This window comes from Maylandia zebra, linkage group LG13 (assembly GCF_041146795.1).
Source record: "Maylandia zebra isolate NMK-2024a linkage group LG13, Mzebra_GT3a, whole genome shotgun sequence".
NCBI lineage: Eukaryota > Metazoa > Chordata > Actinopteri > Cichliformes > Cichlidae > Maylandia > Maylandia zebra.
Window position 1 is genome coordinate 22,376,339 of NC_135179.1, and position 24,503 is coordinate 22,400,841.

The 24,503-nt window shown below is 39.7% G+C and overlaps 1 protein-coding gene across 6 annotated transcripts in view; it reads left to right on the plus strand.

Moving 5' to 3' along the window:
• Nucleotides 1-24,503, plus strand: part of pde10a (phosphodiesterase 10A) — a 66,143-nt gene that overhangs the window by 924 nt on the left and 40,716 nt on the right. For 3 of the 6 annotated variants that reach the window (XR_013101387.1, XM_004556061.5, XM_023155250.3), the window contains one exon: nucleotides 13-189. Coding sequence is in view for 5 of the 6 variants with exons in the window: in XM_004556061.5 (XP_004556118.2) it covers nucleotides 13-189 (177 nt within the window). In the remaining variant the exon portion in view is untranslated. Of the gene's footprint in view, nucleotides 1-12; nucleotides 190-18,014; nucleotides 18,186-24,503 lie in introns of those variants that run through there. The other 3 variants (XM_076891798.1, XM_004556064.4, XM_004556065.4) reach the window with 3 other exon arrangements.

Here is a 24,503-nt window from a genome sequence, read left to right on the forward strand (position 1 = left end):
CGCCACCCCCAGACTGTTGTATGTGTATTATACCCTGCCGGTTGAAGGTGTCTCACGTTGTCAGCAGATATCAATTCGGCGGTGGATATATCAATCACCCGAACAGTGAGCAGCAAATGTCGAAGAAACGGAAAAGTCCTGATGACCAGGACTTTGAGGACTATCCGCCTGCAGGAACCAGCGACCAAGGTAGGAGTGATGGTCACAAATGAGAGTGTGAAAGTTGAACTGTTGTCAGAGTGCAGCTATGTGAGCTCCTCAGGGATTCGTTGGTGTATTTCTTTACATTCAGATATTCAAACGGATCATTACAAATAGTTTATTGTAGGCAAAAAAGGCATCGAGACCTGCTGATACTCTGAGGACGCACAGCTGCTGTAGCTGCCGTGCTAGCGCTACAGAGGCTGTGCAGTGGGATGGCCATGATGCCATGCACTTAAATCAGTATCTTTATCCCTAAAAACAATGTGTGTGTCCACAGATTACTTTTTATAATCTCTTATCAATCCCCGGTGGGTTTTTGTGAGATATTAGGTTTTGCAGGAGGGACTTTAATTCTTAGGAAAATATAGGAAATGCCAACTTTGGTATCAGAGTCTGTGTGAACTCTGACTGGCTGGTGGCTTGGAAATAACCACTCAAGCAAAGAAAGAGCAGTTGCTTAAGAAAATGGATTATACGCCGGTAAACTATAATGCTGAGCCGATTTATTTCAGATCATGTCTAAATCTTCTATCAGTGTGGTGTAGATGCAGAGTCCTTGTGTGCTAATGGGCCTGGCCATATACCCTGGGAAAACGAGAGTAAGCTGCTGTTAAATATTGTGGATCCAAATGAGATGACGTATTTTGTTTGATACTCAGAGGGGACATTTCCACTGATAAATCCAAAAGAATACAAAAAACAGAGAAGTTTCAGCTCTTTTTTCGTTATCTCCATTATTAGCATCAGTATTATTTTTCCCTTTTTAGTTGTTCTGATTCACCTTGTGGTCTGTTTTAAGTGTCTTTGAGTAATTTTGCACTTCTTTATAGTAATTTAATTTAATAAATTTTCAATATTTTGACTTAACGTCATAATAATGTTCCTGGGCATGTACCCAGAATGCCTCTACTGTTCAACTTAAGCCATGAACTTTGGAGAATGTTGAGCTAATCGATAATCAGGGCAGGACATTGACCAGATTTTCCCTTTTCCCACATGTAGCATGAGATAGTTCACTTCAAACACATTATCACTACTGGAAATACTCCCTTTGGTTTAGGCGTGGAAGCTGCATAAAAAGGGCATGCACAAGGCAGGAAACACAGTGTGAATTCACCAGACAGTGACCTCTGCTTTATACACATTACCTCTGCTTTCCATCACACTGACATTTTTTTTAGGAAGCTGGTTGGCTGAAGGTGAATTAAGGTCTGATCTAACATTCCTATTCTTACTTATGCCTCCATCAGGTAATACCTAAAAAATTCAGGGCTGCAGTGCATGTGTGAAAACACCATCATTCTCACTTTCTTCAGGTTGCCTGACATTGATCGACCCAAACAAACAACTTTCATTTCAAAGCTGGTTAGCAACTGTGTCTGGTAATTCTGGTAAATGCTCCTTCTCTATAAGTGGTTACTTGTATGGCTGAGATCCACGCTGGTTATAAGCCATATACAATTAATCCATACCTAGCAGATACCTGGCCGACTTAATGGTCTATCAATAATGTTAAAAGCCAACTACTTTTTGACCACGCCTTTGGCTCCTCCCAGCCCCAGAGTCTTAACCCACTTTGTAAACATGTGGTCCGTGACGACTGTCAAACAAAAACCAGTTCTAAGTAAAATCAGTCCCATTGTTATGGTTTGCTTTCCTCAAAGTGTCTATGATATCGTGCGACTGCTGTCAGTCTGACATTACTGCCTGGGAAGTAAACCCAGAGTTTGCATATTAATGATTTACATGGCCAAATAGAGCTGAAATCTATTGTGTCCCCAGTTATTTAAAAACACTGGTTTCCATTCATCGTTCAGTTCAATATTCAAGCATCCCCCCCTATCAAAAGGTGGCTTTTAAAGTGTCTCAATCCTCAGCGTGGCTGCTATTATGCTGGCAAAAACATAAAAAGAAGTTGTGAGTTCAAGGCCAAGAACACCATCACCTTCAAGCTGATAGTCGTGCCTGCTTGCATGAATAGGGCTGTAGGAATGAAAATATTTTGCACAAGGACTAGATTTGTGTGGTGTTTCCTTTGCATACTACTTGTCAAGTTAAAAATTATTAACCATATAAGCATTAAGCTGTTTTTGTCACATACACAAACATGAATTCCTCTCTGTGGTTTACCTTTTAAATCACATTTATTGTACGCCTGAAACATATTGAGTTTTGCGCCACGTAACGCCTTTGAAATACAACCCTTAAAAGTATCAGTTAAAAAAACAACACATATTTTCACTTCATATGTACGGCCATGCTTGTGTTGCATCTCAGTTTTTCAAATGCGCTGAAAGAAAAACCACAACTTGAAATTTCATCAAGACACCTTGGCGCAAAACAGCATACAGTGCACAGTTTTCATGAGTAATATTTCTCAGAAAGTAGTTACAATAAAAAAAAAATTAAAAGCAGTGAAGTCTGTGAATTATTACAAGAGCGATATTGTCTCTTAAAAGTAACAAAAGACTGGGCACAACAATAAAAATGCATTTACATCCACTGCAGTAGGGTATGATGAGTAAACCAATGCTTCTTGGCATCCACATACAAATGTACTGCAGGACTTAGCATAAATGCAAGCAGATCACATCTTCAGATTTCAGGCTTGGCTCTGAATCTCGTTGGTCCCGTGCCCAAATGAGAATTTCCCTTGGCTAATACGGAAGGAGACCCTGGCGCTTCCTTCCCCAACTGTGCCTGGCATCTGTCACTACTTAGGGGGTGGACACACAGTGAACCCCACCCACTCAAGATCTCGCCATTCTGGATGCTTTGAGGCAGGTTTGGTACACTATGATACACAAATGCAGACACACTGTTTAAGCAAATCTAGATTTTAAAACAAATGCACGCAGTACTTCAGCACAAAAAAAGTTTTGGTTTGCTCAAACTAAATGGTTGCTATTACAATAAGCAGACAACAGAACCACATAACTAGCACTGGTCAGTGTGTGCTGCTCCTGTCGGTGCTCCATTCACTGTCGCCTCTGAGTGCTCAAGCTTGTGTTTTCTCATGGAGATCGTTTTTGTTCACTCTCCGAGCCACAGTGGGCCAAGAGAGGAGGTGTAGAAACAGGGGTACTGAAATTCATATCAGGACCACAAAGCATTTTTTTGTCTTGCCTCTTGGTGTACAGCCTAGACCTGTCAACTGCCCTCTGCAGCCCCCCCACCCAACCACCAACAACCACCGTCGCAACTGGTTAAAAGCCTTTATCTGTACAAAACAACAGCTCTTACAGTTACAGGGTGATGCCAGTAAAACCTTTGCTAAAAAGTTAATGAATGTGTTGCTTTGATCCTGTGATTTCTTTTTCCTACCATGCTTTGATTAAGTCAAAATAAGAAAAAAAAAAGGCAAATGAGGAAACAGAAAAAAAAAAGAAAGAAAGAAAGGATATGAGATAATCTATATCCTTTCTTTCCACTGGATATCTAATTTCATACACCATTACCGGGAGCAGTGGAATATAAACACAACATTTTCATATTAAGATGTAAAGTGTCAAACAGTTGTCCATTTGAAAATCTAGCACACACAAAATAGTCTCGGTCTTTTTCATTCATGTATCTTACCAACAAACGGAGACTGACTCAGTATTCAATCATTTTTTTTATTTTGTTTTCCTTGAATCCTAATGGTAACGTCACACTAGGGAAAACAGTGGCTGGAGACTATGGCACAACCAAAATTAGTGCAACAGTGTGTAATGAACTTGGAATCTGGTTACTTCCCAGATAGGAACCAGGTTTGCAACCACTTGCAGTCAGTCTGCTATCAGTTTGCAATCAAATGGGGTCAAGTTGGCAATTACATGTATTCTGTTTTAATAATTCGGGGATTAAGTGTGATAAATCTGTAGAAATCTGTTGCTTAAACACATTCACAGACATTTCCTTTTAATTACTAGCATTCAGAGTCCAGTGAAAACAGAAAAGCAACGAGACTTGCTCGTACTCCGTAAAATTAAACACCATATAAATTAGATGCCAGTTATTTGCAAACCTTCTCCAATATGTCTGAGAGTGAATACTATCTGTTCAAATGTGTGTGTGATTGTTTGGAGAGAGGCTGTCTCACATAAAGTGACCTGTGCAATCACCTCACAATCACAGGTTTGTTGCACATTTTGGCCAAATTTTTTTTTTTCTAATATCAGTCAGTTTGTTATAAATAAGAACATTATATACACTAGTAAAGGTCCACATGTTTGGCCTGTTCATGCTGATGGGCATTAAATTAATATGACATGATTCTTTTATAAAATGCTATATGCATGGGACATTTTAGCCCATTGCTAGATGGTTTCCAGGTAAAATGATGAAGTTATGATTTATTATGTATGATTCAGCTTTTGTTGATATAAATGAGATGTTATATCCATGAAATAAAAACCATTTAAATTTTTCATTAGCTGTTACAAATTTTAGCCACATTTTAGCCCATTGCTAGGTGGTTGGCAGGTAAACCGATGGCATAAAGTATCATGAATGATTATGGTTTTATGATTTTAAATTAAATAAAATAAAATAAAAATGAAACAATGTTTTTATAAGGTATTACAAGAGTCATTTTAGCTTGTTGCCAGGTCGTTGCTAGGCAATGTGACAACGTCTGATATAGATAAGAACCTTCAGGTACATAAGATGTACCCTTGAGCCAAGTTTGGATGACCGTCAAAGAAACAAACAAATACATAGATATTTGTGTGCTATAGTGAGATGATGAACACAAGATGTTTCTCCCAAGTTTAAGCAACCCACATCACGAACTTCATTCCAATCATTTTTTCTTTAAGCAGACTTTTTTCATGGAAGTTTACATGTTAGATGAGAGGATAATATTTTAAATGTGTCATTGGCAATTAAAGAAAGTGCTTGCCATATATAATCTATGATGTAGCAATGATGTTGCTGCCACTTCAATAACAATATGTCATGAAGAACAAAATGGCCTCCAGTCACAGCAGTAAAAAGACCCTGATCTTATGAAACAAGTGCAGACGAGGCCACTTAGAATCTCAGTCTTTTTCTCCCTTTCTTTTGTTAATTTAGCATGCTAAGTGAGTAGCTTGATAGATTTGTTTGTTTGAGGTTTGTGGATTAGATGTAAGGATGGTTGTGTGTCTCTACCTTGGCTTTGTGCTAGCGATGCTGTTTGTGCTGTAAGACAGGAAGTGCAGCCGAGGTTCCTATTTGTGTTCTTCTCTTAAGATAAAGTTGTGCAGCAGCTCACAGCTTCACTCTGATGACTCCGCTGCAGACAGTTTGGAACAAGAACAGCTAGTGTAAGAACACCTCCTGGTGGTGTAAATGTGTATTGCAGCTCGCAACGGCAAACATTTACACAAGAAAATAATCCTAACTGTCTTAAGTGCTTTACATTGCAACTTTGTAATGAAAGTTGTTTGGGTTTTTTGTTTTTGGGTTGTTGTTTTTTTGCAGTTATGTGCTTTGCTCTCTCTTTAATTTAATAATTGTTGCTTGCTTTTATCGGTGTCCTCTGATAAGCGAACACTAGGTGGGGCTAATGTATAAAGATAAGATGCATGGAGATGAATGACACAAATCCACCACGGAGAAGACAAAACAAATTCTGGTTTTAAAAAAATGTTATTGTATGGTTATTTTTGTTTCTGCTGCTGTTTGCAAACTTGGCAATGAATACCAAAAAAATCCTGAAAATAGCAGATTTCTTTTGAAAGGAATTTTCCGAATCACAGTTTATGTGGACTGGCAGAAGGGGAAAAAATTAGTCTTATTGAGTGAAATCACTGCTGTAACATTACACCCAGGTTAAAAGTCAAAGCAAATAATTTCAAACAAAGAAGAATTGAAAATAATATTTGAAACTCCTGACGTCTTGCAAGTACTAGTAAAATAATATTTAGTGAATAAGTGACAAGCGTTGTGTGTGTGTGTGTGTGTGTGTGTGTGTGTGTGTGTGTATAAGCATGTTTAGTTCATGAATGAATGTGTTATCAGTAAACAGGCAGACTTGATGTCTGGCTGCTTGGCTGTCTTGGCCTGTTCTGATGTCTGCTGTGCAGCGAGATCTCCAGCCCCCTACGTCAGCACCCATATTTCTCACCTATGATTCATAGTGACTTTGTTTGGGTTGTGATGAGGAACGCAGGCAGCCAGCTACTGCTCATTCACCCCCACCCACCTACCCAGTCACTACTGAAATTCTTCCATTTCTTTTATTTTTTAATGTGTTTTCTTTGCTTTTTGTTGTTGTTCTTGTTGTCTGAGACATCGAATTAATTTATATCAAGTAAACAAAACCAGCCACACTTCACCGACTCTGTTTCATTAAAATCATAGTATTTTTACATCATATTTTGTAAATGCTTCTTGTTAGGTTTAACATAATTTCTCCTTGGTGTGTCTGCGTGTAATGCTTACACAAAGAGCAGACGGCGCCTCACTGTACACACACCGTATACTGTCGCAAGAACACACACTGACAGGCTGTAAGTAATGGTGTGTGTGTGTGTGTGTGTGTGTGTGTGTGTGTGTGTGTGTGTGTGTGTGTGTGTGTGTGTGTGTGTGTGTGTGTGTGTGTGTGTGTGTGTGTGTGTTTTAAAAGGGCCTCCTTTTGGTCAGGTCATTGTTACGATGTCAGGATGTTAGTGTATGTGTGTTCAAGTAGAGTGGTAGCATTGTATAACACTAAGGGATAGAGTTTGCCTTTTGTAATGCCAGTAGTAACTTATATGTGTTTGTGTTTGTGTGTGAGTGTGAGGTACAGAGCAGAGTGGTGCTATGATGGCGGGCTGATGAGGTCATGGCTAATGTCTCCTGCTTGCGTCATTGCCTATAGGATGTGGCTTTTTGCCAGCAGAGCTGCAGCTGCTGTTCTGGTTGCTGTAACAGTGCAAGGGGGGAAAATGGATTATGTTTTCTCCCTCATATTGAACATTTATGATTAAAAAGACAATTGTGTGCCAGTTTATTAAGCTGAAACAATAAATTGAATATTTTTAACTAACTGGGCAATAATCGCAGGTGTGTGTTTTCCATAGCTTGCATAGGATCCCATCTGTCCGCCTGTGCACATCCGAAGACCCACATTTGACCTGTTTTGCCCGCAGTATTGCAAGATTGCACAGTGAAGCATTTTGCATGGAAAATGAGCGCTGTTTGTTTTTATTTTTTCCCCCTTCCTCCCTCCTCCTCCACAGACTCCTGACCACATGCTCATCATCGTAGTTATCCTCCAGAATTATGGTTGTGATAATCTAGGTCAGAAGTGGCGCAACAACAGAAACACTGCCCGCTAATCTAAATAAGCAGGATTTGCATGAGTGAGATATGCATGAATGAATGAGTGTGTGTCTGTGGCACTGTCACAGATGAGGGTGCTGATAGGGTGGAAGGAAAGGTGTGTGTCCATTTTTGAAAAACAGTTTGTAAAACACTTCTATATGGTATTTAATGGCATCATAATAGCATATTTTGCCTCACTGCTGTCTCAGCAATTCATCCTTTTTAATTCTGGAGCAGCTATCAAGCTGTATACTGCATATATAAATATGAGCTGAGTGCTGAACAGCCTTGAACAGCAAAGACAAACGCATTATGAGAAAATATAAAATCTTCTTCTGTCAGCATTTCTATTTCATCTATTGCCTGAATCCAAAGGAAAATCTTTTACTGTGAGCTACACTTTGTAGTGAAAAAAAATACACCCCTGCTGGGTAGCTACTCTGAATGTCATTGAACGGTGCAGGATATGTGTGTGTGATACACATAAATTTCATTTTATAGCGCGGATGCGTGCACATGTGTGTGTCGAACACTGAAGCAGGCATAATTTGTGCCAGCTCTGTGACGTAGAGGACATGAGGCCCAGGCGAGTGCTGTGAGTGGCAGTAACAGCATCTCCTGCTTGAGCCTGCCCCGTCTCTGACTTCATTGGCTCCAGCTCTGACGCAAATACCCCCCTCAGCCCCCACCCCTCCTTCAACCCACCACCCCTGCACACTTCTTTCATCACGTTTTTTTCACCCATTTAATTTTTTTTTTCTTTTTTTGATTTATGTGCCTTCTGCAGTTCTCTCCACTGCAGCGCTCGACATCACATATCTGCTCCACCTGCCCAATTCCGAGCGCCTCGAACGTGCAATCTGTTTTTCCCTGACGAACTGGTGCAAGCCTTATCAATATTTATTTTTTGGGCAAATTGTCTTATATTAACCTTTTTTTCTTTTTTCTTTTTCTTTTTTTTACAAATTTAATTATGCAGTGCGAGGCCTGGATCACAGTGTGCTACTGAGAGCATAGGAGGTGTTATACGGTCACATTAAATTTGTCAGCATGAGGCACGGCAGCAGAAACAAGCTTCCACTGTTAGAGTCTGCTATAAGACTGTTGAAATGTCCAGTGGAACATGTTCATTATGTATTCACATCATTGCATTTTATCCATCAAGTACTCTTTAAATAAACAAAAGACTGGAGAAAGATTCAACATACTCGCTGCATTTTTGCAAGTCTTTTGTTCATTTGACAAAAAAAAAATGTCTGAATTACGGTTCCTTCTGCAAATGAACACATAAAGTTAAAACAAATAATAATTTTAGCAAATTAAATCAAGAGTCAAAAGTTCTAAAATTGTAAAGGGAGAAGAGATGGTGGAAAAAGTGGCACACTGCACTCATCTCTTTAATGTGTCAATTATTAAGACATCGCAAGTTTGGTCTTAAGAATTTCTTTACTGAAGTAAAAAGAAATGAGCAGAGCAGTAATGCTGCGTGGCCAGTTACAGCAAATTTGTACATTTCAGAGGTCTGCCCCACATCGTCTGTGACGTTCTGAATTTAGGCAGAGGAATTCTGGCACTGCTCTGAATTTAGAAATACTTCATTTTGCAGTCTGAGTACACTCTGCTGCTCGGACTGCTGCCTTACAAACCAGCATCTCTAATGTCTCAATGCTTTTTTTTTAACTGTCTACACTGGTTGTATCGATGCACGAGAATACTCATCAGCTTCCAGGGGAGCCTAACCTCTGGCCTACATGTAGATAAGGAAATCATATAAACTAAAACAATGCTCTTTTTTTCTTTTCTTGGTATTTTGTTTGTGTCTTCCAGCACTGACTATTGATTCTCTTGGATGTGATAAGAATGTACTCTCTGGTTTCCACATGGCAAAATGTGGGGGAAAAAACTCTGCACAGTTTAGCTAAAATTGTATAAAAAGAGAAAACATGGCAAATGGTTAAATATTTGCCTCAGCTGTCTCTTCTAAATATTTTTCACAGTGTTCCGATTTTTGCTTTGACCTGCTTGCTAAAAAGGATTCACAGAACTTTGTGTGTAATTGCAAACTACTGCTGACATTTTAGGTGCACTCATGTTATGTTAACCTCTGTGGTGGTTTAGATTTGACTGCATTCCCAGTCTGTATAAACCCTCGTTGATTGTCTAACTGCTTATCTTTTCTACTGCATTCCCGGATCTTGGCATTTATTTCAGTGATTGCAATGTTATGCTAATAACAACATTGTAATGTTAATAACAATAACTAAAGCTACAAAGCTGCAGGGATGCCAGGAGTGACAGTCAGATCACATGGTGTGTTGATCCAATGATCTGATTTATAAACATAAATCTTTTAGGCTGGGTATGCGGGCTTGTGATCAGCTGCTTTGGTCTATAAATTTGATTTAGTAAAACTGGGTTCAAGAAAAAAGAAAGAAAAAATGATTTTACTACTGATGTATTGCAACTGTTGTTGTTTGCAAGAGCTGGAGTGATTGGGTATTGACCAGATAACTGTTAAATTTGAGAAGTCACAATATGCAAATGAGTGTCTGCATACAAAAAATTGATTTTATCCATTGAATGAGTTGAAGAAAAAGCAGATGACTAAGAAAATCGGACAAGAGAATTCCTCACAAAGGAGATTGGTTACGACAATTCAGACAGGAAAGTTCACCGTGCTGCAGGTGACACTTAGATGTCAGCGTATTTGGAAGAAAGGGCCTCACTGAAGCACTATGGCACGCCCACACTGAAATGGAGTTTTCAGTTAATCAATTCAGTTGCATAGTTTTATTATTCTTTAAATTTAAAACACCTTTGGCATGTAGAGAGTAACCAAAATAGAATGCAACTGAATGCTTTAAAGGAAAGAACGGGACTGTATTTAATCAGCACCACACAAAATGAAGACTGGAGCATCGTCCTTCTTAGCTTCCTGTGGACATATATTTAACCTCTGGGTGGTCTTGGGTCGATTTGTGCCATTTTTCATTGTTCGTATACACGCCATTTGCACTGTGTTGAACGGAATATAGCCAACTTTCCCAAAAAAAAGTCTGGTTACATATATTTCAAAATTCCAGTCTGACTCCCTTAAATTAGCTTCAGTGGCTGAGCTACAGATAAACTTACACTATTGGTCCTAGTGGTCGATTTGTGCCCCATTGAAACCCATTATAAACGCTATTTCCCATTCCACGGTCATTACAACCAAATAATGGGCCATCTTCCGAATGTTGGTGGTACTCGGGAGTCCGGGCCTTGGAATTGTATCTTTTGGGAAATATTTGATTTCTTTGTTTTTTGGGGCTAAAAAAACAGTGCGGCCATGTGACGAAACTGGGATATAAAGGGTTAAAATCCGCGAAATGTAATTAAAACTTGATATGAATATTTCAAGGAGAAGTAGGTCTAAAAGATTGGCTAATTTAAAGTGGAAAAAAATATTAATATATAGATATTTTATGGCACTTTTCATGGCGTGGTCGATTTGTGGCTCTAAGCCCAATAGTGTATGCATTTTTCTAGGACCCCCCAGAGGTTAAAAACAGTGATTCCATAAAAGGCATCTTTCACCACTTCTTCCTCTTTGCTGCTGACAAGACAGTACTTTTCCTCTTTGGGAGGGACTTGCAAGGAGCTTAAGAGCCAAGTTTTATAAGTGGACACTTGTGAACACAACATGTAATTACTGCTGTCCTTTCTACACATTCTTCCACTAATACAACGACGCTGACAGAGAAATCTGCCTGCCTTTAATGGTTCCAGTGCAATTTCCTGTCAATATGATCTCCACATGGGCAGGATCCTTCCAACACACAGATGAGATATCACATGCAGGCAGCCTGTACTTGCTGTATTCACTTTCTGCTCTAATCTTTAAAGAGTCCTTACTAATTCTAAATGCCCAAGTCCGATCCATGTGGCAGTTTTCACAGAACTCATACGTGCTTGCAACTAGATGGGCAAATTATGACAGTGTTGGTATGGGAACCCGCTGCTTAGTATGTTTTCCAGGATTTGAATGTATTCAGCAGCACTGATGTTTGTCCATCAGTGTTTTTTTGTTTTTTTTTTAATCAGATAAAAAGGTTAAACTTTTGTCAGACAGTAGTTAGTGGGTCACCACCACAGGTAGCCCAGCATGCTTGATGTGGCAAATTTTTTTTTAATTACACAAAATGCAACCACAATGGGATTTATGTCCCCCGGTGAACTGATGATCTTGTACTTGTTACACAAATGTGTAAACCACTGCACTGTGAAGCCACTCACCTGTGACCGGCCAGTAGATCAGCACAGTGCAAAAGTCTGTTCCTTCCCTACACATCACCACCCTTGTGGATGTGGATAGATATATATACTATTTTCACTAGTTTCACACTTGATATACATGTAGTCAGGCTAAGTGAGGAATAATTAACCAACATGTAATGCTTTGAAAAGCGTTCCCACTACTATACCCATTCCTCTTTGTACTCTCTATTGTGGATCGTGGTTGCCATTTTTCTTGGGGAAAAGAAAAAGTGACAATGGGCTGATTTCTGACAAGCTACAAGCTAAACAATGTGCATCTAAACAATAACAAACACTTTTCATTTTTTATTATTTAGTGGACGCTATTGTAGGAGATAAAGGCCTTTATTGTTAATCTAAATTTATAGTGCTGTAACCATACTGGTAATTTTATATACTGAATGTGGTCTAGTGGTGTTTTTCTACTGCTGTTATTTTACCATAAAGTTGAACAAGAATTTGTTAAGGTTTTTAGTGTATTGTAGCGTATTTTCTTCATATGCACAGAATCCTTTTACTTTCTTTAAAGGCAAAAACATAACTAAGATCACAAGCAACACAAACTTGTATTTGCACACACGCTGACATTAACTACGCCTATGAGAGTCTCAGAAAAACTGAAGGAGAGGTTAGAATAAGAGGGAACAATGAGATTAATGGCCTCGATGTCCTAATGATGCCTTAGGAAAAGAAAAAAACAGAACCGAGTTTCAGAACATTGAGCGATAAACAAAGATGTCATCTTTTCTCTTGGGACAGTGAGGATGTCTGAGCGAGCAACAAACCTTTCCTCTGGGTACGTGTAATATACTGCTATCTGACAGCAGTTATTCATAAATGGCAATGATTAAGACGACAGAGGGCGGGTAATGATGTGCTGTGATTTGTATTTTCATTAACCTAAATTATGCACATCTCACACTTGTCCTAATGGATCACCGTGCCATGATGTCCACTGACGTCACATTTGAGATGAGCCGCATTGCAGTCGCATGCAAATTTGTGCATGCCAGGCTTTGTGTAAACGTGGAGCTTTTATTTCTGTTATTGCATTTTCCAGCAAATAAGAGCAAACAGAGGCAGTTATATGCTCTTTGGTTGTTGAACTAGTTGCAAGCCAAGCTGTGAAGATGTGCATAACTCCCTCAGCCCCCCCAGGGACCCTGTATTTTCATGGGCCTGGCTCTGACGTCAATGCTCCGGCTGTCCTGTGGATTGTCAGAACAGACTATTCAGTCGGGGGGAGGGGACTGGAAGTCTCTGTGGTGTGTGCCTGCCGCATGTGATGATGATGATGATGATGGTGTGTGTGTGTGTGTGTGTGTGTGTGTGTTTGCTCATGTTTGCATGCGTTTGCATGCGTTTGCATGCGATCTGTAAATGTTTCACTTAAATCTCGTGTGTGTGTGTGTGTGTGTGTGTGTGTGTGTGTGTGTGTGTGTGTGTGTGTGTGTGTGTGTGTGTGTGTGTGTGTGTGCAGTGGGGAAAAGCTTGTACAGGGCCTTGAATTAGAAATGTGCTTTAAGTGGATGAGGTCTGTAATGTGGGTGTAGGGGTGTAAGGTTGTGTGTGAACGAGAACACACACGCACACACGTCTGAAGATGTGCAGCTCTTATGCTGGGAGACAGGCCGAAGTCATCAAGAGGATGTTTGCTAAAAACAGCCGAGAGGGGAGAACAGTTGAGCATGGCTGTGGGCCACTCACTCACCCTTCAGTCAGCTGTTGATTCCCCCCCACCCCAGGATGACAATAGTAAAGCCAGTCTTATCTTATGCGTGTGACACACAAGTCTCATATTAGGACAGATCAGATTTCAACCTCTTTCATCATCACCTTTCAGATTTCCTCTTTTTTTGTTTTTTTGGGGTTTTTTTTGTTTTACACACATGTTATCCATTCACACGAGCTTTTGGGATTTGGTGGTTGCAGGACAGGAGATGTTGACAGTGAGAAAAATGTGCACTCACTGTTCAGAATGATAGACATCAGGAAAGAGAGAAAGCTCACTGACATTTTGTGTGTTCATCTGTGTTCTTCACCACAACAAAAAAACAAACAAGAAAAAAAAACTTGATCAGTCTCTCCTACCTCCTTAATTTTCTTTCTTTCTTTCTCTTTTTTTTTTTTACATGCTCTCCAGACTAACACTATGTTGTAACTCAACTACATCGCTTCAATTTCAGGTACATTAGTTCTTGTTTCCACCAATTTCAACTGACTTTACATGACTATCTATTGAATGGAAATAAATAGACACCAACTATTTGGCAGGTGCAAAAATAGTGACTAAATGCTGACTAATATTTCAGAAATTACAATTTTGCATAGATAATATCTTGTTAATATGACAGTATATGACTACACCGGTAGAAGAAAGAAAATAATTTAAACATGCAATGTTATACTTATAATCACTAAATTGCAGTTTATATAAAATAAAATTCAAAAACAAATTAAATGTTTTAGTTAAAGGTATAAAATCATAATGTGTACTTTATGCTTCTTTTAATATTCCTCTAATAAATAATAAGGTAAATAGTACATTTTTAATTGTAATACCTATATAGTATTACTTAAGCACTAATACAGGATTTTTAAACATGGTGTTGCTAAGAGTAAAGGATATTAATAAATGAATTCCTCCATTACACAGACGTTATCAGGAATTATGTATTAAAATGTGTTAACACCAACGTAGAAGCTGTACAGGTACACGCGATGCTACAATATTACTGTAGTTGTAGATTAATGGGTGTACTTTTCTAGTTTTTACTTAACCACGACAAATCTGAGGTGGCACAACCAACCATGTGTCCCTAATGAAATACAGATTACCTTAAATACTTAAAGCAGTAAAAAGAAACATCTGATAGCTCAAGATTTTTTCCCCCCAGATCTTTCTGTGTCTTTTGGGTTTCTCAAACTTTGAGAATTCTAACAGTTTTTAATCATATGCAAAAAAAATACATCTTTCTTTAAGACAACTCACCTTTGAGCTCCTGCCTTTAGCTATTTTTAAAGGCTGTGGTTTAGGTGTATTTCATCCTGAGAGAACTAATCTTAATCCAGGTAAAATATCCGTTTGCTTCGACAGGTCAAGCTGGTCGGTTACTTCCTGTTATGCAATAGTTCATCACATGTGAAAACGGTTTCTCCGCCACTTTGGAGAGCTGCGGATCAGAAGGGTTCACTGCTGGGTCACAGACGGACCTGCTGCATCCTTTGTGATTTACTGCGAGTAAATCTGTAACCATCACACAAAAGCTCATAAACCCTCCAGTCATGAACTTCACAGCGAACATTTTCAAGTATCTGTTTAATACCTACATTTCTATGTAAGCTTCTTTAAGGCCATAGAGGATGTGCAGAGTTAGCCCTAAAGGAGCTTAAAAAGCTCTTTTAGCTTCCTCTGGTTTGATTTTGTTCATTTGTTTGTTTGCTTGTAACATCCGACACATTTTTGAACATTTCCAGAAAACTTTGATAATAAAAACTCTAAATACAAAAGATTATGCATGGAAACGTGTTCTGTGTGGTCTTCCCTGAGTGAAACAGTATTTTAAATATATTCATGTATTATTAAATAAGAATTTAGCAATGTGTTGAATGTTAATTGTTTCCCTTCATTTTTGTGGATTTTCTAAAATTCCTTAAATAATAATGTTGGATTTGGATTTTTTTAAATGAAAAAAATATTTTTTTTTCTGCAAAAAGAATTAAAGGCACCGTCAGTTTTCTCATTTTTTCCACATTTGAGGATTTTTGTCATCAGAAGGAGTGTATCGGAATGAACTCATTATGTTATACGTGACCTCTGAATGGACCAGCTGCTTGAGAGTGTAGGAATGCTTGTGATTGATAGAGCAGGTGCTGACGTAACCTGCCACAGCTTGCAAGCTCTCTTTCTCTTTCTCTCTCTCGCTTGATATGATCAGTATGTGACGCTGTGGCCATGAGGGAGTCTGGCACACTTTATGCTGGATCATGTTGCCGAGTCAAAGCTGTTTAGGTGCTCCGAGTGCTGATAGCACAAGCACACATATGCAAAGGTTATAGAGATAGGAGGCTCACTTCATTTGGGAATTGCTCTGGTAACTTCACCGCAACTATTCACACAGGGAGAAAGACAGATTAGCTATTTAAGCATTATTAATAAACATATAAGCTGTTAAGTGTTGGAATGTTCTGTGCATTTAATATGAATCAGTATATTTGTGGATAGTGTAGTTTATTGATTTAGATTACAGGACCGTTTTGCTTTAACGCAATCCTAAAATTGAGGTTTTGAAGCCATATTTGCTACAAGGATATTGCTAGAGGACATATAAAGAAGGCAAGAAGTGCCAATTAACACGAACAATTGGTGTCCTTAAAGATATCAGAGAAAATAATACATGAAATTCTCTGACTCGATTTTAACACTTGATTTTGATTTAAATGTTCTACTGTTGTAAGTTTGCCAGCATGAACTGAGACAATTATAACCTTTAACACTGAAAGGCAAAAATATTTTTCACAGTTCTTATGATGTGTTTGTGTATTAAACTTCCATTGCTCTTTTTTTCCCTCTCTCTCTCTCTCTCTCTCTCTCGTCATCAGATGAGATGAAAAACGTTCATCTGGTTAAACTGAATTTGAGGTTAATTTGATTACTTTTAATCCTGTTATTTGGTTTTGGTCATTATAGTTACAAGATTATATCTCTACTAAAAGGCTGTAGTGAGCAGGTCTAAATGTTTCTGTGTGACTGCAGATGTGCGATCTTTGCAGATATTTGCAGTTGGGCCTTTCCGAAAGGAATGTACTACATTGATTTATTTTACTGTTCCAGTTGAAGGCAATATTTACAATTATAATTTATGTAAATGTACAACAGAGATAGACTGGAGAAATAAATCGGTTGAATACAAGCCTTTATTAAATGCAAGACTGTGCGGATATTTGAAGTCAGGAGCCAAAGTATGAACAGTGATCCACACAAAAACTGAAAGAACCTTGTGTAAAACCTTAAAGTGAGATACGGCATGAATTAGACCTTGGAGCGATCAATGTTTAGACTGCACTTCTCTCTCATTCAGGCAAAAAACGATTTGATTTGTGTGCAACTTTTCATTAAGTTGAATAAAAGTCTTGACTGATGCACCAGGAGGAAAGAATGTCCTGAAATGATTTTTTTAGTTTTTAAAATAAACACACTGTCTGCTTTTTACTCATTCAGGCTGATCTGAACTAAGGCGATTTCTAGACAAAGCCATTCATAAATTTGGTTTGGTAACACCCAAAGTAATTTCCTTGTTTTCTCCTTCTACTTCCTTGTTTTTAACACTCATGGCTAATTAGTTCACAGTCCTAAAGACTAAGGGCTGGAAGGGATTCATTGCCTTGCTAAAGGGCACGTTGGCAAGACACTTCAGACTGCGTAAATCCGAGTGCTTTAAAAACCATGCTACATCTTTTCATTCACAGTATTCTAAAGTAAACCCTCTGTTGCTTTGTCCTGCCTGCTGTAATTTCGAGGTTGTCACTGTCTCCTCCTTGACCACTGAATAGTGGATCAGGAAACAGCAGCGTGTCCCTGGAGAGCGCGGGGCATATGGTTCGGCCCCTTTTACGCAGCCAAATTCAGGAAAAAGAACAGCAGTGCCTCCCAAATGTGTCAAATGGGTACAAAAATACCGGAAACAGCTTTATTGACCCTTCAAAATACTACTTTGTAGAGATTTCCTGGATGAATAGTCTTCGGAAGTATTGATGCTCGCTTATTCTTCGTGAATATGCCGCAGACTTGTATTAAAATCTTGAACATTATACATAAAGATATTTTTTCTCCCTAGGCAAATCCTGTAGTCGTCGCTTGCCGTTTTATTTTGAAAATCAAACAGGAAAACTGTGTATGAATTGACAGCATCGCGCCACCGTCTCTCCCCGTGTGTGTGTGTGTGTGTGTGTGTGTGTGTGTGTGTGTGTGTGTGTGTGCCTACTCCCATTTCTCTGTGTCTATGCGTCGACGTCTCTGCTCCCTTCAGTCTGCTGCTGCAGCACATCCACAGCGGAGCCACCACGCTGAGGAGGCGGATCGACTGTAGCTACACCTTGCCCAGCGGTGCTGGGTCATAGCGCCGGTGGAGGAGCGTGGAGGGGGTGGCACCACACTGCTCTCCTTGCCCTTCCTAAATCGCGCACAATCTCAAGCATTGAAGGCATCATCACATCAAGGCGTCCTGGAATAGTTTCGGGGTTTGGGGAATTTTTTTTTTTTTTTTCGCTCAGACGCACCAAGTTGCAGCTGCAGAGGCGCACTTTTCCCCGTGGCTCCTCTCTCCTTTTGGGCTCACAATCCGACATGGAAGATGGTCCGACTTCCACAAGCTGTTTCAGAAGGTTAACGGACTGTTTCCTGGGTGCAAGTAGGTATTTTTCCTAATGAAATTTCCAGTGCGTAAAGTAATTTTTACGCAAAAGTAAAACCGCTTTGACCTGACCAAACTCTGCAGTAGACGGCCAAAAAAAGAAAGAAAACACGGGCTAGTTTTGGCATCTATTATTTGTTCTGGTGCTGCAGGCGTAGGCTGTGTGATTTGCCCATTTGTCTTCCTAACTTTATGAATGGCAGATGAATTAGATGGGTGGGGACTCCGCTGGAGGATCAAGCAGAACCGAACTTGGAAAATATCACTTCTGTCTCTGCAGGGACTTTAAATAAAGATTAAGCTGGTCTGTAGAGGGGACAGTCAGCAGTTGTCCGGTAAGACATGGCATCGAAAAAAGCGAAGTCTACAGCATGAGATGAAGCGAAAAAAGAAAGTGCGAGTAGGGCACTAAAATGTGGTTTCGGAATAAATATTTTGCAAATTAATTATAAAAATATAAAAACGATTGCTGTTTAAGTTATCGCACGCATGTAGTTAGCATTTATGTAGTCATCGATGGTTTTATACCAGTGCTGTGGTAAATCATTTTCCCATTCTAACATTTATTATCGTTTTCTTTTCACTTGTTTTGAATTTGTTTTAAGTGCGGTATGATGGTAAACACCAGAGTCAGGTATGCTCACAATTTCATATTACTGTCACTGAAAAAGATGGCAGGATTAGCAAAACAAGGTGTAAGATCAGTGAATGGATTCGTTTAGTTTTGTTTGCTTTTCTGTCACTACAGTTTTCATCCCCTATATTTGTTTCTCAGGGCTGAGTTTACATCCTTTGTGCATGCTGTTTTTCAGTCTCTCTCTGCTTATCTTTTAAATTCTACAGTGGGAACTTCTTGTCATTTGTTTCTCTGCTGATTGGGGTTTACACTGTTTGTGTGACCCATGGATAACTTCAGTTTATGCGCCTTCAGGGACCTTCAGTGAAGACCTGTAATAAGAAGTTCGCAGTTTGAAGCCAGGTTGATGCTTGAAGTGTAGACACAGCAGTGAGCATCTGTGGAATGCATTGAGGTACAGTATGTAGGTATCTTGCCCTCATACTCGAGAATTTCAGATTTAACAAAGCTTCTGCCCTTTTTGGATTTACAAAACAACAGCATATGAGGGTGGCTGCGGGTGTCAGAGTATCTTAAAGTAATATCTGCTATAGAGCTTGACTGCTCTAATGTGTACTGTATATTATAATTTAATAAACAAGTCATTCTCATAGAAAAAAAAACATGAGAAAAAGTTATCAGCCAACCAGTTCTGTGTCCGGCTTAGACGCCCATGTGGGTATATAACTCATTTCTTCAAATACCGTCGATTAATCTGGGTTTAATCCGGGATTAACTTGATGTTCCGTTTATGTTCTCCCTGCATGTTTTCCTTTCCACTGATGCAGACACATATAATTTCCCAGCTTGTGTTTCTACCACTGTTTACATGAAGCGCTTTCTACAAATGTTAAGCATGTGATAGATCATTTTAAATGGCTCCTGCACATTGTATGTTTTTCTGCGTGGAAGAAAAAGTGTTCTTTTGTTCTCTAGAAGCCAATGGTATGTTTGTCCACCTATCATTTGTCATTACTGATATGGTACCTGTTGCTGGACCATCCAGCAAAACCAGTCCGTCCTGAAGGTATAGACTCAGTTTGTCAAGACAACACGTTGGCTTGTTCACTGCCCTTTGACTCCTATAGTTGTTTGTAAGCTGACTTGGAGGAAATCTGCTATAGTGTGCGCAGATGTGTGTTTCTTTGGCTGCAGATAGCTGTGGTCAGTGCATCAAGGTCAAACTGGGCTAGCACTAATATGATCTCTCAGGCATTTTTTTAAACCCAATTGGCTGTTGACAAATTGCTTAACTTAGTGAAGAAGGACACATTGTCAGGCAGGAAGTGTTCACACCAGACATTTCCTATTCCACCACATGCCTACTCTCTCACGGTGAGGACTTCTCCCAGCAAAGTTGCTAAATCTATAAATGCATGTAGTGCTTGGTATGACTGGAATATGAACATAGCATTTAAATTTGAATGACTAAATAATTCCAGACTTGGATCGAGCACATGCCAAATAGTTTCTCTTTGTGATTTGTCTCCACTGTTGATTTAAACTCTCTGGAAATTCAAGCCAAAGAAAATTAGCTTGTTATGGCGTTTGAACCCTTTTTTTATAACGCGATTTGTGCAGGACTGGATCGGTGCCAGGGCACAGTGCACCGCTTGAGCAGTGAAACAGATGACATTCTCCTCAAGGCGTCCATTGACCCCTTGTCATCTTGTCATGGGTTGGTATCTGAGAGGATGGGAAAAGGCCACATGCGTGTAGATTTCTTTACAGCTTGTCTTTGTGTCAAGGCTCATAAAAGAGCACAGCGCTGGAGAAGATGCAAGAATCTGTGGTTCTCATTACCGGGTCCCCACTGGCCCCTCTGTAGAACGGCTGCAGAGTTCAGCATCGACCAGATGTGGAGTGGGGAACATGACCCTTGATTACTGATGTGGCTCTCTGAGGGGGAGTTTTGGGGATTGGGGAGGGCATTGCTAAATCAAACCACTACTTCAGGCAAGATGGTGGGACTAAGAAAGCAACTCCAGCTCATTATGAAACTGTGACGCTGCCTCTTGTTCACATTTAGTTATTATTTAAAAAAAAGTGAATACACCAGAAAGGTTTTAGTTTCAAACTTGAATGTGAAGGCTGCTCAGCTGCGTTTCTGTAACAGTGGTTTGAGGGCTTGCCTGTTATCACTCTGCTAGGCTGTAGATCAAGGGCCCCACGCCTTATCTGCATCTTAATTTGCCATTTATCGCCCCTTTTTTGTCTAATGATCTGGACCATGGTAATGGAAAAAGTGCAAATCACATTTCCATGGAAATCTCCCTCTCTGTCTCTCAGTCGCTTGCATGCTTGTGCAGCCGTTGGGGGCGTGTCTGTGGAGTTGATGGAGCAGCAGTTAAAGTCCACCGTGAAACAGCATTTTCTTTATGTGACACCTTTTCTCTGAATGGTGTATTGATTTAACTTCACTAGTCACCTCACCCTTGGCTGCGGTGAAATTTGCGTGCGTCCACCTGCATAAGTACACACACACACACACATACCCAGATTCGGCAGCTCAGGCTCAATGAATAAATGAGGTGAACAGTGGGAGATGAGTCAAAGTGTTTTCATTCTCAGTGTTCGCTCTTTTTACTTGCTCACTGAATGTCAGTGTTAGATGCTGTGCTCCAGCCCTCCCATAGATAAGATAAGAACCACATGCTCTTCGTACCTCCTGGCAAGGGAGTCCCAGGCGGACCTGCTGACGCACGCACCCAGCAGCCCCCACCCCCCATCCCCTCTTTCCTGCCTCAGCCTCATGTCAGGAAAGTGAAAAGTACTACCTTGGCAGCTTGCCCTTGACTCTCTGCCAGAAGGAGTGCACTTGAAGAGAAGTGGTCTTTTCCCTTTTTCTCTCATGTGCGTTTTTCATCTATGTGTTGGGAAGGAGGAGCATCTTGCTCACTAAACATCAGCATTGGCTCCGCTGCTCAACATCATCTGACCGGGAGTGCTGAAGGCACACAGTTCAGGCTCTGTCACACCCAGAGCTTGCTGCTTAATCGTGGCGAAATGAAGATGAGTGATAAGACAGAGTGCAGCTGAATGTTGTTTTTAACAGCTCTGCAAATTATCCTCTGTTCTTTATATGTCAGTTTCTTTATTAAGTTTTTTAAAAAAGCAGCGTCTCACAAGATTTGTTTTTAAATCAATCATTCCTATATTTTGCACTTTTCAAAATATATATCCTCATATTTGCATAAAATACAAATAAACCTCAATTCAGTTTTGTTTATATAGTGCCACTTTATATTGAAGGTAAAGATCCTACAATAATAGAAATAAAACCCCAACAACCAGATGACCCCGTGTGAGCAAAACACTTGGTGATAGCGAAAAGGAAAAACTCCCTTTTAACAGGAAGAAACCCCCTACAAACACACACTTTTTCCTGATAAAAGGACAGTCAACCATGGGTAATAACCAGTTGAGGGTGAGGAAAGGGAGACAGGATGTAAGGCACACTGTGGAAGAGAGCCAGTAATAATAACAGTAATAACAGAGAGTGAAAAGAGGTGATAATATTAATCCAGAAGAAACAATTTCACCCAAAAGTAACCACCTTCCTTTGTATAAAATACAGATCAACCCAAATAATAATCAAGAAGAAATAAAAGTAAACATGAGTGATGTCTTAACTGAAAAGCTTTGTTAGATAGATAGATTGACTCATCCTTACCCTCACACCTCAAATTAGCTCTCCTGTTTATGGAAACTTTTTGGAAAAGAAATGAATGAAATGTCAAAAAAAAATTAAGATAACCTGTTAATGGTCATTTCATTTTATCATTATAATGATTTTATTTGACAGATTAAAAGTTTCAAACCCAAACGCATATTTTAACACATTTTAACCCACAGTAAAAATCATGTACATCGTAGCAAATATTTTTATAGATTCTGAAAAATTGTCATTTTCAGATCCAGTTTAATACAATTGAGCAACTCTGATCATTAATGTATTTTTTTAAAGGTACCATATAATGATATTGTGCTATGAGCATTTTATAAACATCAAGGTGTACTGCTGGCATTCCTTCAGTCACCGATAACAAGCTCGCTTCTCAGCTTTACAAGCAGTAAGAATTCTTCTTAATATGAAGAAAATAATTAACAACTACACGTGCTGTCTGAGCTTCACTAACTTGGTGAAAGCCAAGAGACTTTGCCGAAAGAACAAAACATTTAAAAAAATCATTTTATAGACTTTTCAGAGAACAGTCATTGGTTAGTTTCCTGCTGCCTCTTATAGTTGGAGTTAGGGCTGGGCCATATCATACCCTTCACGGTAATACCGGTATAATTTTGGGCAACGATAGAAAAATGAAATATCGCGATAGGATATGGGTAAAACGCGCATGCGCAGTGCCTTTGTTTTCATACGCACACGTCGGAAAAAGCATGGCGGCGAAAGCAAATCGTTGAATGAAACGGATGAACCAGAATTGGTTTGTAAAAATGCTGCAACTTCAGTGGTGTGGAACTGGTTTAGCTTTCGTCCGTCAGACACACACCAAAGCACTATTTTTAGTAGAGCATGCTAGCGGGCCGTCGTTATTACCGTGTTTTTTGGAAAATACGGGACACTTAAAATCAATCCTTTGATTTTTCTGAAAATCGACAACGCTCCTTATAATCCAATGGGCCTTATGTATGTATTCTGGTTGTGTTTACTGACCTCGAAACGACTTTATGTGGTACACGGCGCTCGAAAAGGTGGTTAGCACTGTTGCCACACAGCAAGAAGGTCCTGAGTTCAATTCCACCATCAGGCCGGGGTCTTTCTGTGTGGAGTTTGCATGTTCTCCCCGTGTTTGCGTGGGTTCTCTCCGGGTACTCTGGCTTCCTCCCACCGTCCAAAGACATGCAGCTTGTGGGGATAGGTTGATTGGATAATCCAAATTGCCACTAGGTGTCAATGTGCGAGTGAATGTGAGTGCGAATGGTTGTCTGTCCCTGTGTGTTGGCCCTGCGACAGACTGGCGACCTGTCCAGGGTGTACCCCACCTCTCGCCCCATTACAGCTGGGATAGGCTCCAGCGCCCTCCGCGACCCTGAAAAGGATAAGCGGAAGCAAATGGATGGATGGATGGTTCGTGTTTAAGTACAACTTTGCTAAGCTACGAACCCGGACTGCTTGATGGATTGTCGGAGCATTACAGCTATCGTAGTCAGGAGCCTGGCGGAGCGATACGTACTGTGCTTCAACATAATATTACCATATTGTGTGTATAACCTCTTTTTAAGTTTTGTGGATATTATGCTGAGGATATGTCGGCCAATTTCCCCTGGAAATGCCTTTTGGTTAAACTGTCAGCAAGGAATTTGCATTTGCACTGTTAAATTTTTATATAACTTTAATTCACATAAAACACCTGCTTGTTTAAGTGAAAATGTATTGATGGGGGGTTTTTTTTTGCACTAATATAGTTGTGGAGTTGTAAAGTATTTTGTCTAGTGTAAGTTATATCGTCAGTTATATCGTTATCGCAAATTTTCAAATGTATATCGTGATAAATATTTTTGGTCATATCGCCCTGCTCTAGTTGGAGTGTTTGTGTTGATTTGGGTAAATTCATTTTAATTCTTATTCTCCAACAGAAAAATTATGGTTATGGTTTCTTCCACTTAACATCAGTTAGACCACACCCACATCACCAGGGTGCTGTACCAATGTGTGGGCATGGCTCCGGGCAGCAAAAATA